This window comes from Erinaceus europaeus, chromosome 19 (genome assembly GCF_950295315.1).
Source record: "Erinaceus europaeus chromosome 19, mEriEur2.1, whole genome shotgun sequence".
Lineage (NCBI taxonomy): Eukaryota > Metazoa > Chordata > Mammalia > Eulipotyphla > Erinaceidae > Erinaceus > Erinaceus europaeus.
Window position 1 is genome coordinate 22930391 of NC_080180.1, and position 17445 is coordinate 22947835.

General features: G+C 51.1%; 1 protein-coding gene across 22 annotated transcripts in view; it reads right to left on the reverse strand.

Annotated features, from left to right (window-relative positions):
* Positions 1 to 17445, reverse strand: part of PLEKHA6 (pleckstrin homology domain containing A6) — a 166331-nt gene that overhangs the window by 31264 nt on the left and 117622 nt on the right. For 17 of the 22 annotated variants that reach the window (XM_060178643.1, XM_060178637.1, XM_060178639.1 and 14 more), the window contains 6 exons: positions 14960 to 15040; positions 14243 to 14357; positions 7584 to 7688; positions 7057 to 7129; positions 4501 to 4601; positions 1197 to 1399 (listed from right to left, as the gene is read on the reverse strand). In XM_060178643.1, the coding sequence (XP_060034626.1) occupies positions 1197 to 1399; positions 4501 to 4601; positions 7057 to 7129; positions 7584 to 7688; positions 14243 to 14357; positions 14960 to 15040 (678 nt within the window). Of the gene's footprint in view, positions 1 to 1196; positions 1400 to 1827; positions 1884 to 4500; positions 4602 to 7056; positions 7130 to 7583; positions 7689 to 14242; positions 14358 to 14959; positions 15041 to 17445 lie in introns of those variants that run through there. The other 5 variants (XM_060178641.1, XM_060178658.1, XM_060178645.1 and 2 more) reach the window with 2 other exon arrangements.

A 17445-nucleotide genomic window follows, 5' to 3' on the forward strand; every position in this document is an offset into this window, starting at 1 on the left:
TGAAGGCCTAGTCACAAATGCTTGTTGTGGGTCTGTTCTCTCCTTTAGATAGTTACTGAGCTGTCACAGGCCACATCACAGGAGACATTTAACAAGGACTGTGGTCAATTAGTGAGCTAGAACTCAGGGAGGCCACAGACTAGCTCCCCTCCCTTTCTCCAGAAGTGACTATCCCGCCTGGGTTTTCCTGGCACCTGGCACAGCACCTCACACATCAATATTGAAAGTAAATGTATGCAAAATGAAGGAGTGAACTTCTGGAAGTTCATCCTTTGGCTGAAAAAAAAAAAAAGATGAAATCTGGTGACTAAACTCTTCCTCTAGCTTCCCCACTACGACTTCATCACGCATCCTTGTTGGCGCAGTGCTAGGTGACTGCTAACATATGTGAATAGAGGTGGGCTCTATACTGTAAACCTCCTTCGGGATCACTGTTAAAGCCTTACTCAAGGACCAGGGAGATGCACAGTGGCTTACACAACAGACTCTTTCTTATGCCTGAGACTCAGAGGTTCCTGGTTCAGTCCCCAGCACAAGCACAAGCCAGGGCTAAGCAGTGCTCTGGGTTAAACAAATTAATTCACTAGTTAAACAGTCTTATGTAAGACTTAGCTCCAGGGCAGCTGTGAACAGTGTTTCCACAAGGCAAGCACTTCACACAAACAGCCTAGTCTTCCCAGCAGTCTTACGAGGTCAGGTCATAATTGCTGTCTTTGAGGTGACAGAACTCAAGGTCAGAGAGGGTAAGTGACTTACACTCCCCTCATATTGTGGGCAAGCTGGGATTTGAACCTGGGTCCAGCTTTCCCCAAAGGCTGTATGCTTAATTGGCACAGCTAAGAAAAACACCAGGATGACCTTTATCTTTGGCTTCTGGTCAGGCTTTGTTTGTTTGTTTGTTTGTTTGTTTTACCAGAGAACTACTCAGCTCTGCTTTATGATGGTGCTGGGGATTGAACCTAGGACTCTGAAGCCTCAGGCATGAAATTCATTTTGTATAACCACCACCTGAGAATGCTGTTTCTCTCTGGGTCTCTGGCAGCACATAGAAGAGAGAGAGCTAGTCATGGAATAAGACCTCAGGCTGAGTCAGTAGCCAGACAGCCGTTGGGGTGCACACTCTCCAGGCTCATGCAGGCAGCTCTGGGTCACCACCCCCTCCACACACAACCCCCCACCCCCACTCCAGCACTCACTTGTGACGCACGGCCTGGGGCACTGACTTCTGGGTTGGGGGGATCTGCACACGAGCGGCTTCCCCCATGGCCTGGATCCAGGCCTCCTGCTCCTCAGGGCTCTCGGCACTGAAGAAGTAGGTGCGCACCCCGGCATGCTCAGCCTGCGGGGAGAGGCAGCGCGTGGGACTGGCCCCGGCCTCCTCCACCCAGTACACAGTCACCTGCAGGGAGAGGACAGCCGGCCCCATGGGAGGGCGGTCAGGTGGGCCCTGCCCTTGACCCACAGGTTTCTCCCCACACTGGGCTCTGGAGCACGGTGAGGGGCGCAGTCCACAGCTGCCCCAAGTAGCAGCCGGGTGCTACCATGAGGCTGCCCAGCATCCAGGTCAGCCTACCCACCAGCAGGGATTCAAAGCAGGAGGGACAGATGGCCATGCTCGCTCTCCCAGCAGACACGTCTGACTTGAAGGGCAATTACCCGATGTCTGGGAGAGATGCCCCTACCCCACCCCCTACACCCCAGCACATGCCAATTTTGGCCCCAGTCTGGCAACTGAAAGGCTGGCACTGTGTGATCTGTGGGGAGACAACCAGACTGGGGGGGCAGGCATGCAGGGGGTGTGCAAGGGCAGATGGCAGAGCACGCTACCTAGTTGGTGGCTGAGAGCAGGCGCGATGGACGCGAACCCCGAAGAGAGTTCCTGTCCAGAGGAGGGGTCCTCACACGGCCAGGAGGAGAAGCAGAGAGCAGGTCACCCAAACGCCAGAGGGAGAGACAGAAGACGACGTGGCAGGAATGTGAGGGGCAGAGGGAGGAGGGGAGCTATTGGACTGTCCCCTGTGACTTGGTGTAACAGGAGGGAACCCCACCCAGTTCAGCAGCCTCCACCAGTTTGGCACACCAAAGGGGGGGAAGCAGAGTGTGGGCACCAGGGAAGCAGGGCTGCTGGTGTGGCAAGGAGGCAGGGCCTGCAATGCTGACCCAGGCTCTGTCCCCAGCAGGTCTGTAACTGCAGCCACTAGCTTTCACCCAGAGTGTTTGGCACCATACACTTGTTCGGTAGGGTGGGCCTGCCTGGGGAAGCTCACAGTCCTTGGGCCAGAAGGCAAAGGGGCTCCAGAACTGGGCTCTTTCTGGGACCTTAGCAAGATCCTGAGTCTCCCCGAGAAAACACGGATCCTTGTTTACCCCACTCAACACAGACACCACAAGCCTCAGATATAAGTGACTTTGGCTCCAGAGGCCCTGGACACTAAATTCTAGGTTCTGGATGCAAACAGGGTCTGGAAGGAGAAGACAGGGCTCCTTGGACTGTCCCTAGGGCTGTTTCCAGTTTCCAGGGCAAGCCACACCCCGAGTGTTCCCCCTCCCTTCCTGGCTGCCTCTCTGCAGAGCCTGAGCACAAGGTCTCTTTCTGAGAAGGGTATGTTCTGTGCCTCTGGGACAGGGATGGGCCTTTTCCCTCATGATCTGAGCCCCCACCCTCCAGCAGGGGCCCAGGCTGTGGGCAGAGGCAGGGACGTGCCAGATGGAATGAGATTTCTGGGGGCTGCCACTGTTCAGGGACCTGGGGACCAGGGCTCCAGGCAAGTCCTTAGGTTTGGGGAGCCCGGATTATCCTAGACCCATGTGGGACTCTGGGTATGTCCTGGGGTTGGTACAAGGGGGTGAGACCGAATGATTGCTAATCATAGCACCAGTGTGCTGTGTATACAGCCCTCTGCACTGGACTCCAGGCACCCAGAAAGCAAAGACAGGCTCTTTGTACTTGAAAGAGCTCACGGTCAAGTTGGAGGACAAAACATGCCTTCAGGAAACAAGGAGAGAGCAAAGGCAGAGCAATAACAACTGCCCATGACGAGGGAGGCCCAGGGCTTGGGGGAGCAGGGCCCTGGGAGGGGACCCCAGCCTGGAGCATTGAAAGGGGTCAGAGAATTGAGGGAGGGGATTGGGAGGGAGAAGGCCTAGGAAGAGGCTGAGCATTCAGTAGAAGGCTGGGCAGGAGCTGAGCTTGCTTCATTATCAGCCATCCAAGAGGCCGGCTGGGTGGCCACAGTGGGGACAAGCCTCCCATCTGTCTCAGTCCCCCTCCCTTCCCCAGGGACCAGTCACTGAATAGCCACAATCAGAAGCCTTTGTGGGCCACTGAGCACAGCCTGGGAGGAACTGGCTTTAAAGAGGCAGCATGCTCCAGGGGAGAGGTGTTGGTGGGCACAAGGGCATCGGACTCTCTCTGAGTTGCAGTGGGTATGCGCCCACACTCAGGTCTGGCAGGCAGCTGGTGTGTGTGTGTGTGTGTATGTGTGTGTGCAGCTGGGCTGCATGCTGTTGGTTCAACATCCTATTCCCAGTCTCCCAGCTTGAAGCCCACTCCCTGGAGCTAGGGTTTTATTAATTGTTCACAACTCCAGCAGGCAGGACTCTGGGAGGCCTGGAGTTAATTAAGTGCAAAGAAGTCCCTCTTTCCCTCCCACTCTAGCAACACCTGTGTGCAGCCAGGTGACCAGCATCTGAAGGGCAGAAAGGGACATCTCTGAGGTTGTAGGAGCTGGTCCCTGCCCAGGCGTGACCTGCAGGTGCCGAGGAGATGGAGGGCTGTGTGTCACAGAATGTAGGGGTGACTGAGGGGTGACTAATACTCAGGGAGGGAAAAGGGATCCACACTCTTTGCATCAAGAGATACTGGGAGGGTGTGGCATTATCATCCTTTTTAATGAATCATGAATTTTTAAATGTGGAAAAACACAGGCCCAGGACAAGCCAGCTGCAGTGTTCACTTCACCTCCAGGGTATCCTGTCAGTCAGTCAGGCAGGCAGGCAGGTCCCTTTCCTTGCTGTTCATGGGACTCTGCGTCTCCTGAATGAGGTTCAACTCAACCCTCACTACTGTGTGGGTTGAAATGTGAGTTTGTTTGACTGGGGGCGGTGTCGGGGGGTAGTTTTCCAGAAGGGAATCTCAGAACCACCAGCTCACAGCTCTGATAGAGGTAGGTTCCCCCAGATAAGGCTGCTGAGCAGAGGGGCCCAAGGGCTCAGGACAGAAGCATTGCTCCCCTGGGAGAAACTGTGGGGTCCCTGAAACTCACCTCCAGTGACCCTCCCTGGGGAGAACTGCCCCCGTGGACCCCAAGAAAAGAGGTGGAGTCCCAGCATAGCCTTATTGCAATCTGCAGCTCTTCCCTGAGTCAAGGGCCATTCCTGCTGACCCAAGCTCCCAGAATGTCTTCAAACTCCTAGGCTCTTGATGCCTCCCCATTCCCACCCAATGCTCCCAGAGGAGCCGGCCTCCCCCAGAGCCCCAGCAGAGCAGGGCCAACTGACCTTAAAAGTGTGCTTGCGGCTGATGTTGTCTGAGGGCTGCACTGCAGCCACCCGGAAGCTCAGGAGGGGGACGCTGCCTAAGATGCTCTCCTCCTTCTCGTCTGCCGGGGACACAGCACAGGTCATGGTGAGCTCACCTGGCACCAGGACTGGGGTCTCCCATGTCTGATTTGTGACTTATAATTGTTTCCAATATTTTAAGACTAGAGGGTCTAGCTCCATACCACACCCACGATCAGAGTTCTATGTCCAAACCCTCCCGCCTCCCAAAGATAACTACCAGACTGCTCACAAAGTCTTAGAAACAATTTGCTTGTGTGTGTATGTGATTTCAGGTTTATGTGTATCTGACCTCTAGATTCCACGAGTGAAGCCACCCCGTAGCTGTCTTTCATCGCTTTATTCACTGTCCTCTATTCATCTCTTATTTCACTAAGCATAATCACTTCCAGTTCCATCCATTTTGTTCCAAAGGGAACACTATCTTTTTTGATTGCAAGTAGCATTTCATGGAGTATCTATCCTATGATGTCTGTCGATGGGCATTTAGGATGTTTCCCGTCTTCGGCTATTGTGAATAATGCAGCTATGAACACATGCCAGGACTGCTCTAACTTAAATGTCAGGATGGGTTTAGTCTCTCTGATAATCCTATGACCAGGTACTGCCACTACCCCCATATTAGAGAAGTGGAGGATGGGGCATAGGATGGTGAAGTCACTGCTCCAAAGTGACCTAATAAGCAGTGGGACTGGTCTTTGAGTTCAGGAATTTAGACTCCCATCTATGCCGCCTCTCCAAATCAGACAACTCCACCCCACAGTAAGACTGCTTCTCCAGGTAGCCAGCCAGCCCTCCCAGAAAGACAAGCTGCAGCTCCTGCACCCTAACAATCAGGGCTGCTAGAGAGTTCAACTAGGATCTCCAAAGGAGCCGCTGGGTTAACAGCTGGGTGGGGAAAGGGCCCAGCTGTCAGCAGGAGGCTGTGTGTGTGTGGGGGGGGGCTCTAAGGCCATGCCTGCCCCCCATCCTCCTGGGGTGGCTTTTGATTCCCAGGCTGAGGACTCTGTAAAACGCTGTTAGGACCTGGGAAAGATCTCTGATGGGCTGTGAACTCCCTCAGTTCCCCCTTCTCCCCTCACTCATCCCCTCCATCAGTGTCTTGGACCCATGTCCAGCTTTCAGCAGAGCTCAGCTTGGTACCCAGAAGCAAGCCAAGGGCAGGAGAGACCCAGCTGGCTTCTGGGAGGTAGAAGACGACATTCTCTGGGGGAGTAAGGGCTTCCTGCCTGCTAGAGTCTTGAGGGGTGAGCCTGAGACCTGCCACCCCAACACACACTCTCCCCACCTTTGCAGCAGTCCTAGAGTCTCCAATCTGCAATAAAGCTGGATTCTTCCAGCTCCCTCCCCTCCAGGGGTCCCACCTGGGCACATTCTTCTCCCCAATCTGGGGGTCTTCCCTGAGCCTGGCCCCTGTAAACATGCCCCCTTCCTGATTGTTCTTCAGAGTTCAGGAAGCAGAGACACAGAGAACTGGCCCAGCACCATTTTGGGGAGTCACTTGGGTACAAGCTTTGTTTGTCAAAGTTAATGATTCCCTGACTCACTCCCAGAAGGCCTGGAGACACCAGGGTTGTGTCATTCCATGGCCACCAGGAAAGGGAGCTTCCTTTCCTGCTGCAGAATCAGTCACATTGTGCCCCTTTTCAGCACTGGGCCTGTTGCCTGGCACTGAATTGGCAAGCAGTGTGACAGGGCCATTCCCGTCATCCACCCACCTCCTACTCCCCTTTTGACTTCTCTAGAAGTAGGGCTGCACCTATTTTAGCGACAACCTCCCAGTGGTTACTGGACCAAAGTTATCAGATCCTTATCTTCTCCCATTTTTTATATTTATTTATTTTGCAAGAGCACTGCTTAGCTCTGGCTTATGGTAGTGCAGAGGACTGAACCTAGGATGTTAGAGTCTCAGGCACTAAAGCCTTTTGCACAATCATTATGCTGTCTACCTAGCCCTTTCCACATTTTTTAAAAAAAATTTCTTGAGAGACTAGAAGCCAGGGGTATTACAGTATCTAACACTGACTGAGCTCTACATGTCAGGCAGAGGCTACACCAGGGGCTCTAATGACGAGGCCCCCTCCTGCCTTCACAGACTGGATTGTCCTGCAGAGGGACAGGAGGAAGGCTGGCATGAAGCTCCAACAGGAGGTGGCCTGTCAGTGGTGAGCAGGGACCTTCTTCTCCATCCTCCTTTTCCACTGCCCTGGATCTCACCCCCTGCCCCTCCCCCGCCCCATCATCAGACTGCTGGCCATGCACCCATGGGACCCCATGATGCAGTGGAAACTTAGGAGGCAGTTCAGTGAGTGAGCGTGGACATGTGAATCGGTGAACTTTGCCTCGATTTGCTGCCTCACCCTGCTGGTGCCAGACTACAGAGTGGACAGTTGGCTCTCTCTTGGCCCGATGCCCATCCAAAGCAGAGCTCGGGGAGCTGGTGGTGACAGAAAGAGAGAGAGAGACAGACACCGGTAGGCCCTCGGGCTGTCTCACCTTTGTAGTAGAAGAGGCAGCGATCTACAAGGACGAACCAGCGCTTATTCCACTGCTTCACCCCGGAGCTGGCCTGCAGGAGACAGATGGGGACAGTGAGCTGGAAGGAGCTGGGCAGCTGCAGCACTGATTGTCAGGTACATCCTTGCTCTGGCCATAGCACTGTCGCTAACAAGCCAGCAGCCCCTTGAGGCTACAGAGGCAGGAAGTGGCATTATTATTGCCTGTGGCTTCCAGCGCTGTCACTCTCTGGGTCTCACTGTACCCTCCAGGCAGGAGAGATGTAAACAGCAAGAGATGAGTTAGAAGGAGTAAGCAGTGGTGGCATGGTTACTCTGGGGAGAGCGCATGCCTGTGTGTGTGTGTGTGTGTGTGTGTGTGTGTTATTTGCACAGCAAGGGCTGCTCCCCTAGGGCTGGGCATCTAGAACATTCCAGAGCCATTGTGCTTCGCCATCCAGCTAAGAGGAGGCAGCAGTGGCTACAGGAGAGTTGGGAGGGGGAGCAGAAGGACAGAGGAGGCCTCACCTGCTTGAAAAGCCAGCCTGCCTTGGTGACGGGGGCATTGGGGTTTCGCTTCATGGAGTGTGAGCGTTTCCCAAAGGTGATGGCCTTGCGGGATGTCCTGGTTGCCTGGGTGGGAACAGAGAGAGGCCAGTCAAGCTTTTCTTTTTCTTTCTTTTTTTCTTTATTGGGGGACTAATGTTTTACATTCAATAGTAAATACAATAGTTTATACATGCATAACATTTCCCAGTTTCCCATATAACAGTACAACCCCCACTAGGTCCTCTGCCATCCTGTTCTGGTACTTGAACCCTCCCCAACCCCCACCCAGAGTCTTTTACTTTGGTGCAATATACCAACTCCAGTCCAAGTTCTGCTCAGTGTTTTCAACTTCTGTCTATGAGTGAGATCACCCCATATTCATCCTTCTGTTTCTGATTTATCTCACTTAACATGATTCCTTCAAGCCAGCCTAGCTTTTCAGATATGCTTTCCATTCCACCTGCAGGTGGAGCTCCCTTGGTGGGAGCTGTTTTCTCTTTGGGGTTATCCTTATGCTGTTGGGTTGTTAGAAAAGTTGTGTATTTTCCTATGTTTTTCTGTGTTAAAATGTGTCATGACTTTTCCGACTGCCCAACAGAAGGTTCAGGAGGTGAATCTGGGATTCATCACTAACTCTGCTATAGCCCATGCCCTTGCAAGGAGGGGCTTCTTCTGCTTATCTTTAAAATGAAGTTCCAGGGAGTTGGGCGGTAGCACAGCGGGTTAAGCGCACATGGCGCAAAGCACAAGGACCAGTATAAGGATCCCGGTTCAAGCCCCCGGCTCCCCACCTGCAGGGGAGTTGCTTCACAAGCGGTGAAGTAGGTCTGCAGGTGTCTATCTTTCTCTCCCCCTCTCTTTCCTCCCCTCCTCTCTCCATTTTGCTCTGTCCTGTCCAACAATGACAACATAAATAACAACAATAAAACAACAAGAGCAACAAAAGGGAATAAATAAATAAATATTTTTTTAAAAAAGCAAAAAAAAATTTTTTTAAGTTCCAAACAAGTCTACTTGTCTCCAAGTGATGTGTGGATTTTTTTTTTTCTTTAAGGAAAAAAATTGTTTTGTTCTTTTCTTGTCTTCTTGCTGCTGTCCTTCCCCCATAGCCTGTTTGCGGTGCTTTCTGGAGTCCACTCAGCTGCGAGAAAACCTCTATCTCACTATCTTCAGACTCAGGTTTGCCTGTGAAGGCCCAGCACCCAATGGCTCAGGGAGGAGGCGCCACACTCATCCAGCTCCCCATCCAGTGGACACGGTCATTCTCCCACAGGCTAACAACAAGCCCTCTTGACATACCACTCACCCTCCCCTTACGCCTGCTGTATCATCACTCCCAACTTCTAGAACATTCTTTCAGAATCAGCAACTCCTTTCCCTCCAAGTCTTGTCATTGCTGTGGAATTGTCTGTGAGAGTGACCCCATTCTGTCCCTCATTTTCTGCTACCTGACATCCTCCATGCCCAGCGGCCCCTCCACCCAGCAGCTCATATCCATGGCTACAGCTCAGACCCGGTCAGCACCTTCAGCTCCAACCTCTCCCATCCAGTGGGCCTCCTTTCTCCTCACCACACCCCATCCTTGGGGCTTTTTGTCTCTATTGTTCGATGATAGTTTTCCTGCTCCACTGGGCTCCCAGCTTCTCAGTTCTTCCTTTTGTTTCTGGACTCATTAGCTGCCTCCTAGATTTAGTTATTTCCCAAGAAAGCTGAGTTGGGAAATATAGGAGGTCAATTGCATTCCAAAACCTCATCTGGGTGCTGGGAGATGGCTCACCTGGTAGAGAGCACACTTCCCCAAATGTGAGGACCCAGGTTTGAGCCCAGCACCACATGGGAGTCCCATGCACAGCACTAGGGAAGCTGGAACAGTACTATGACATCTCTCCTCGTCTCTCCATCTTGCTCTCACTTTCCCCCCCACATTTTTGTCTTTGAGAAAGAAAGGATGGAAGAAAGGAAGGAAGGAAAAAAAGGAAGGGGGGACCAAGTAGTAGTGCACCTGGTTGAATGCATGTGCTACAATGCATAAGGACCCGGGTTCGAGCCCCCGCTCCCTACCTGCAGAGGGAAAGTTTCATGAGTGGTAAAGCAGTGCGGTAGCATCCTCTCTCTCTCTCTCTCTCTCTCTCTTTCTTTCTCTCTCTCTCTCTCTCTCTCTACCAGAGCACTGAATAGCTCTGGTTTATGGTGATATGGGTGATTGAACCTGGGACTACAGAGCCTCAGGCATTAGAGTCTCTTTGCGTAGCCATTTTGCTATCTACTCCCGACCTCTCTCTTCCTATCTCTTTCTTTCTATCACCCCTTTCCCTCCCAATTTCTGGATGTCTCTATCAAATTAATAAAGATAAAAAATATTTAAAAATAACCAGCTGGGGCCTAAATCAGGAAGTCCTGAGATTCCCAAATAGACCCGATGAGTCTAGAACTCAAATAAATCCCTCTCTCCATTGTTACTGGTCATTTATTTTTTTTTTAAATATTTATTTATTTATTTATCCCTTTTGTTGCCCTTGTTGGTTTTGTTTTTTTATTGTTGTAGCTATTATTGTTGCTGTTATTGATGTCATCGTTGCTGGATAGGACAGAGAGAAGTGGAGAGAGGAGGGGAAGACAGAGAAGGGGAGAGAAAGACAGACACCTGCAGACCTGCTTCACCGCTTGTGAAGCGCAACTCCCTGCAGGTGGGGAGCTGGGGGCTCGAACCGGGATCCTTTTGCTGGTCCTTGCACTTTGCCCCACATGCGCTTAACCTGCTGTGCTACCGCACGACTCCCGTTAACAGTCATTTTGAACAGGAACAACAAAATAGACCCCTTTGTGGGCCCCATAGGACCTTGCCTTCAACCTGGATCAACAATGGTAGAGAATGTTCCATCCTCTGAAGGGAGGATGGACAACATACTCTATGCTACACCTGAGGAAGATGGGTCAATACTGGGGCAGCATGGATGTTCCTACTCATGACCACAGAATGTGAGCTCAGATCTAGAGGGATGCAGAGGCCACACAGGCTCCTAAGCTAATTATAGGCCCCAAATCACATCAAATCGATGGGGTTTACAGTAATATTTATACCCCTTTCCCATATCAGGGAGCTACTCTCTTCCCTGATTTAGCTTTCTGGTCCTTTTCCCAGCCATGACATCACCTCCCCAGACAATAATTAGGATCCACCTGCATATCAGATTTCAGGCTCAGGCAAAAAACAAAACAAAAAACACAGGCCCTTTGAAATATAACTAAAATATACCCACCAGCTATCTACAAAATGGAGGACCCCCCAACACTTCATCTGCACTATTCCAGCCTTTAGGTCCATGATTGTTCAACAATTTGTTTGGCTTTGTATATTAACTCTCTTTTCAGCTACCAGGTTCCAGATGCTAGCAGGATGCGACCAGACTTCCCTGGATCGACAACCCCACCAATGTGCCTTGGAGCTCTGCTTCCCCAGTGCCCTTCCCCACTAGAGAAAGAGAGAGACAGGCTGGGAGTATGGAATGACCTGTCAACGTTCAGTGGGGAAGCAATTACAGAAGCCAGACCTTCAACCTTCTGCATCCCACAATGATCTTGGGTCCATACTCTCAGAGGGATAAAGAGTAGGAAAGCTGTCAGGGGAGGGGATGGGATACGGAGGTCTGGTGGTGGGAATTGTGCGAAGCTGTATCCCTCTTATCCTATGGTTTTGTCAATGTTTCCTTTTTATAAATAAAAAATTTTTTAAAGTATTTAAAAATAAAAGAAGGAAGGAAGGAAGAGAGAAAGAAAGATAAAAAGAAAGAGAGAAAGAGAAAAAGTAAAGAAGGAAAGGAGAGAAAAAGTCCACCAGGTATAGTGGAATTCTGCAGGCATGAGTTCCTGATGGCAGTTTTAAAAACAAAAAAGTAAAAAAAAAAAAAAAAAGTCACTGTTTCTCTGCTCTATCTTCCCTAAAGCTCACCACCCCAGATGAAACAAATGACCTACCCTCCCTGAATTCACAGTCCAGCTACGGTTTCCCTAAAAAAAAAAAAAAAAATCCCACACAGCAGTACAGATGAGAGTATTATAGTCCTGTGGCCATGGCCCCCAACTCCACACTAGAGTACCCAACTCCAGATCATAGTTCCCAGCCTCAGCCGGGTTCATTCCCAGGTGCCAAAACTCTCACCTTTCCCCCAAGGCCAGAGTAATCTCTGGCCTCACTCCCCAACCCCTCCCCACCCCAGCCCTCTGCACAGTGCATCTGGCTCCTCCATAGAGAACTTAGGTAATCAGACACACATTCCCTCAACTTCACACCCTTTTACCTAAGTAATTACTTCCCTCACTGTCCTTGTGGCCTTGCTGTCCTTGTGGCCTCCCCTCCAAATGCACAAGGAGAGAAGCTGGCCTCCTCTCCAAGGTTAACTTCTTCACTGAAACCTCTTAAATCTATCTTCAGTGTTTTCTCCTCCACTGGCTACTGCTCCCTGGTAAACATACATGAGTCTTTCCATTGTAAAGCATGTCTCCCTCTCAGCCTTTCTCCCTCCATCTCTCTCTCTCTCTCTCTTTGCAAGGGACAAGTTTTGCTTTGCTTTGTTTTGATCATCTTTTGATCAGGTAGACACTTAAGAGTAAATCAGAGGGGGTCAGGCGGTAGCGCAGATGGCGCAAAGCACAAGGACCGGCATAAGGATCCCGGTTCAAGCCCCCAGCTCCCCACCTGCAGGGTTAGTTGCTTCACAGGTGGTGAAGCAGGTCTGTAGGTGTCTGTCTTTCTCTCCCCCTCTCTGTCTTCCCTTCCTCTCTCCATTTCTCTCTGTCCTATCCAACAATGAATGACATCAACAATGACAATAATGACCACAAGGCTATAACAAGAACAACAAAAGGGGGGAAAAAATGGCCTCCAGGAGTGGTGGATTCATGGTGTAGGCACTGAGCCCCAGCAATAACCCTGGAGGCAAAAAAAAGAGTAAATCAGAATCAATACTTGAAGAAGGAAGAAATTGGGGCTCATCATGAAGTACACCCTAAACTGGGGAACAAATGCTTTTCTGTAATAAAACCCACATCTAATAGCTGAGATCTGCCATCTGAACAAATCAGCTGCCCCACCCCCCACAAAGAAGCAAATCCCTAAGTCTTTCCTTTTGCCTCTGAGCCCAGCATCTATCAGTTTGAGCTCCCTCCCCACAGCCTAGAAATTGCTCCCTGCTGTTAAACCACTTGCAACTCTTCCATCACCCCCCCCCCCAATATCCTAGCATCCTTGCTCTCCTGCCACAACTCCCCAGCACCCTCAGCTACAGAAGAGCCCCACCCCTAGAACTGCTGCAGGAAAGCCACACTTCTGTGGACTGGAACCATGCAGGGCCAGATATGACCTCGCAGACCCTTTGAAGTCACTGGGAAGTATTTCCCATATTTCCCAAGCTGACTACCAGTTTCTTTTCTCCAGTTCTTGGACACATCCTTACCCCCACCCCCCCACCCCCGCAATTGTCTCTCTACCCTCCTTGCATATTGTATCTACCTTCCAGCCTCTATCCCATTTCCACCCACAGTCAAGTTTCCTTTAAAAATATGGGCTTTTAAAAATTTCCAAAAAGCAAAGAATAAGTCACCCACTGCACATGCTCCCTTAATAAAGCACGACAGACAACAAAGAACAAGTCACCCATTGCACATGCTCCCTTAATAAAGCACGACAGACAGCTGACACTCTTTGGGGTCCCCCATCCCAACCACACCACCTTTACTTTCTCCTCAGAGACAACCACTGACCCCAAGTGAGTCAGCCACCCATGCTCATGTGCCTGCATTGCAAATTCATCTGCAAACGTGAAATTGCTTTCCATGCTTATAAACCTCCAGTTATGTAAATGGTCTGTTTTTCTCAGTCTGCCAATGGCTTCTCACTCAGCATTACATTTTCAGGAAGTACCTTCACAAACCTTGAAATAGCTCCAATTCATGTTGATTTTTGGACAATACTTTGTGGTATAACACCATCTCATTTAATCTGCTGTCTTCGTTCCTTAGAAAAATCGTTGCCAATTCTCAGTGTCTCTGCACCTCCCCTGGCTGTCAACTCCCTGGACTTGTCTTCTGTCCTCCTCACGCTGCCAGAACTGACCTGTCTGGGTGTTCTGTCAAGCAGGGACACAGGTGACCTCTGTCTTCCTCTATTTCTTCCCAACACTCCTCTCTGGACTGCTTCTTCTTCCCTCCCCCTTTCTGAGCTCTCCACTGCCAAATCCTCCAGGAGTTATTCTACTATTGCTTCCCACACTCCAGTCTCACCACCATCAGTGGTTCTCAATAACAACGAGATGGTTTTGTTCCCACCCCCTAGAGGACTTTTAGAAATAATGAGAGATAGTGTGGCTTGTACTACTAGTGTCAAATGAGAAACCAAGGGTGCTGGTCGACGTTCTACAATGAACAGGTTAGTCCCACACACAGAGTTCTCTAGCCCCAAACACAAACAGCGCCAGGGTTGGGAATACCGGGACTAGAGGCTGGTCTTCTACCCCACTTTGGTTGGAGTCCTTCCCACTCTTCACTGTCCCCTGGGCCATCTTGCCTGCCCGTTGGTGCCTCTAGAAACAGCAGGGTGAGTAGATTCATTTCCTGGGATCTCACCCCTTGAGTGGACTCACCCGGACATTGGGCCGCTCTGGAGGGACCTCGGAAACCATGTTGTGATTGGCTATGTCGCTGCTGGAGGTATTCGAGCGTTTCCCACCTGTTTTATTGGACATGTCTAAGGCGGACCTGATTTCAGGTTGACCAGGAAAGAAGAAAGGGACCAGTCAAAGTCAAGGAGCAGTGGGCACCACCATCCTTTACGCTACCCATCACCCTCTGCTCCAGCATCAGCACAAAGCACCCCCCCACAATGCTGTTTCCTCAGCTCCCCCACACCACCCCCCATCCTGAGATTCTATGCCAGCAATCCTGACACTCTCCTCCCCAGAACCCCTCTCCCTCTAGGTTAAAGACACAGCAGGCCAATGGACCCTGAGAGCCACTGAATCATCTTTCTTTTCTTTCACACCCTGAGCCAAGACCCACAGTGATGAGCATTAGCATTTGGCTCTTGGGCATCCCTCAGATTCTCTCTCTCCTCCCAGGCCACACCAATGCCAGCGCTGTCTGGTTCTTCCAGCTCTGTCTACGGGATGGTCCAACCCAAGATCAGTTAGATTCAGAAGAAGAGAAATACGTCACCTCAGGTTTCAGAGGCATGGAGTCCCCAGAACTCAGGGGGTCCCCCTCTTCCCTCCCAGACCCCATCCCCTCTTCCAGGTGCCAAGTGACCCTAGGCTGATGGCCGGGCAGGGTGGAGGCAAACAGCAAGGAGGGAATAAACATACGTTTTCAAGTCAAACTTCTTGTTCTCCTCTGGGACCTGTCCAGTCACTGGGTGCAGAAAGGTGTTCTTTCTTTCATTGTGGCTGCAAAGACAAAAAAAAAGAAAGAAAGAAAGAAAGAAAGAAAGAAAGAAAGAAAGAAAGAAAGAAAGATGCTGTGATACAGATAAAGAAGGCAGAGGGGCACACCACAGGCTGGACAGGTCCTGGGGAGTTACTGGGACAGGTAGTCTCTGAGAAGCTGGCCCCTCTGTCCTTCGAGTTCTGGGCCATGGGGAAAGTCCCCTTCATGAGTCAGTGCCAACTACCTACTGGAAACCCCTGAGGCTGGACACAAGCCCCAGCCTTTGGTCACCTGGGGTATGTATGTGGGCACGAGGGGAGGGGATAATGGAAGCCAGGAGTCCATGCCTGGCAGGCTTCTCTGTCAGTGACAGCCACGCCCTGTGGAAAAACAGTTCATTCACTGTGCGCTGGAAGACTCACTATGACCCTGGACTTCTTCCTCTGCTACTGTCTCTTTCTTCAAAGGAAACAGAAAGTCCAGAAACTGCAGCACCTGCCCACCCAGGTTCCCCAGCTCAGGGCTGCTGGCTGCATGGGAGACTTCCCAAGGTGCCAACACTGAGACTGGTGTGGGCACAGCACTGGGTTCCACACAGGGATGGCGGGGCTGGGGCTGGGGTGCAGGGGGACATCGACTGGGGCTGGGTCCATGCACAGGCTGAAGGGGAGCACTCTCGGGGGCTCTTTTGGGAATCCCAGCTCTGGATCTTCTGGCTAATGGCAAGCCAGGTTTTCTCGGGAAGCTGAGGGAGCAGGGAAGGGCAGCAGAGAAGGGGGGGGGGAGGTTGGTTCCTATGGCACAAATGGCAACCATCTGAAGTGGATTCTGCACGCAGGGGCTGCTGGCCAAGAATGTTGTGGTAAAGACTCAAACATCCACAGAAGGCAGGCGGCTAGGTGAACTGTAGGTCCTCTCACCCAGATGTCTTTTTAAATTTTTTAAAATGATTTATGAGAGAGAAAGAGAGAGAGAGAAAGAGAAACACACAAGTGTCACTCTGGCATATACAATACCAGAGGACCTCATGCTTGAGAGTTCAAGACTGTGCTACCTCCCAGGCTACCCACCCTTCTTCTTTTTTGTTTAAGTGCTTTTAAATTATTTATTTTTATGAGAGAGGAAAAGCAGAGCACTACTTAGCTCTGACTTCTAGAGGTGTCAGGGACCGAACCTGGGACCTCAAGCATGCAAGTCTGGTGGACAGTTGCTATGCTATATCCCAGGCCCTCACTTATCTTTCTTTTTTTAAAAAAATATTTTTTATGTATTTATTTATTGATAGAGATAGAGAGAAATTGAGAGGGAATGGGGAGGTAGAGAGAGAGAGAGATACCTGCTGTACTGCTTCAGCACTGGTGAAGCTTCCCATTCTATAGGTGGAAACCAGGGGCTTGAACCTGGGTCTTTGCACAGTGTAACATTTGTGCTCTGCTGGGTGTGCCAGCACCCACCCCCCTCACCCATCCTTCTTGAAAGATACTATAGGAGCCCAGAGCAGCCTCACTCTACCCTGAGAAGCAGGCAACTGGACAAGTTGTCTGCCAAGTCAGAGCTTATAAGCACCTCCCTGGCCCCCCAACCACCCTCAGCAAAGGGTCAGCACTCTGCATGTAGCGTCAGGCCAGCAGCTTCAGAGGAAAATGACGGGGCCTTTCACGCACACGAGACGAGTTGAGTGACCTTTTGGAGGCCCCTTCTCAACAGCCGGGGACACACATTTGTCCTTGGACTGTCTGCTGAAGCTAAAGATAATATCAAAGGTGCTTCCCCAGCTTCTAAACCCGTCGTGTTCAGATCAAATCCAAAGACACACAGTCAAAGCACAGTTGGCAGTGGCTGTAGCCCATGTGGAAATCCCAGCTGCAGGTCAGGACCCCCAATCTACAGACCTGGGTTCTAACCCTGCACACAGTCCACTTCCCTACATGCCGAGCGCTGTGCACCTTCTCTGCCAGGTCTCTTCAACTTCACTGCAGGGGACCTTTGTAGTGACCTTCAGGCCTGGGTGTGGCCCACCTTGGGGGGCTGGGAACAGACAGCCTGTGACATCTAAGGTCCTTGAGGTGCCACTGGCACAGAGCACCTGCCACCCTTCCCCCAACTTCTCTTCTGCTTCCCATGCTCCTGAGCTAAGTCTGCTGACACCTCCCTTGCAGGGACCAATTCAGACAGACAGAGAGACAGACAGAAAGGCAGGCATGCAGACACACACACACACACACACACACACACACACACACACATACTGTCAGCCGGCAGCATCTCAGGGTGTACTGGATTCTCTGTCCCAGCCTCTCCTACCCAGCAACCCCTACACATGACGTCTGCTCTCCACCCCGGCGCTACCAATTTCAAAACAGCTTCCTCTTCGCAGGCACCGCAATGCAGCAGCCATTGACCTAGCTCCCCTGCCTTCTCCAGG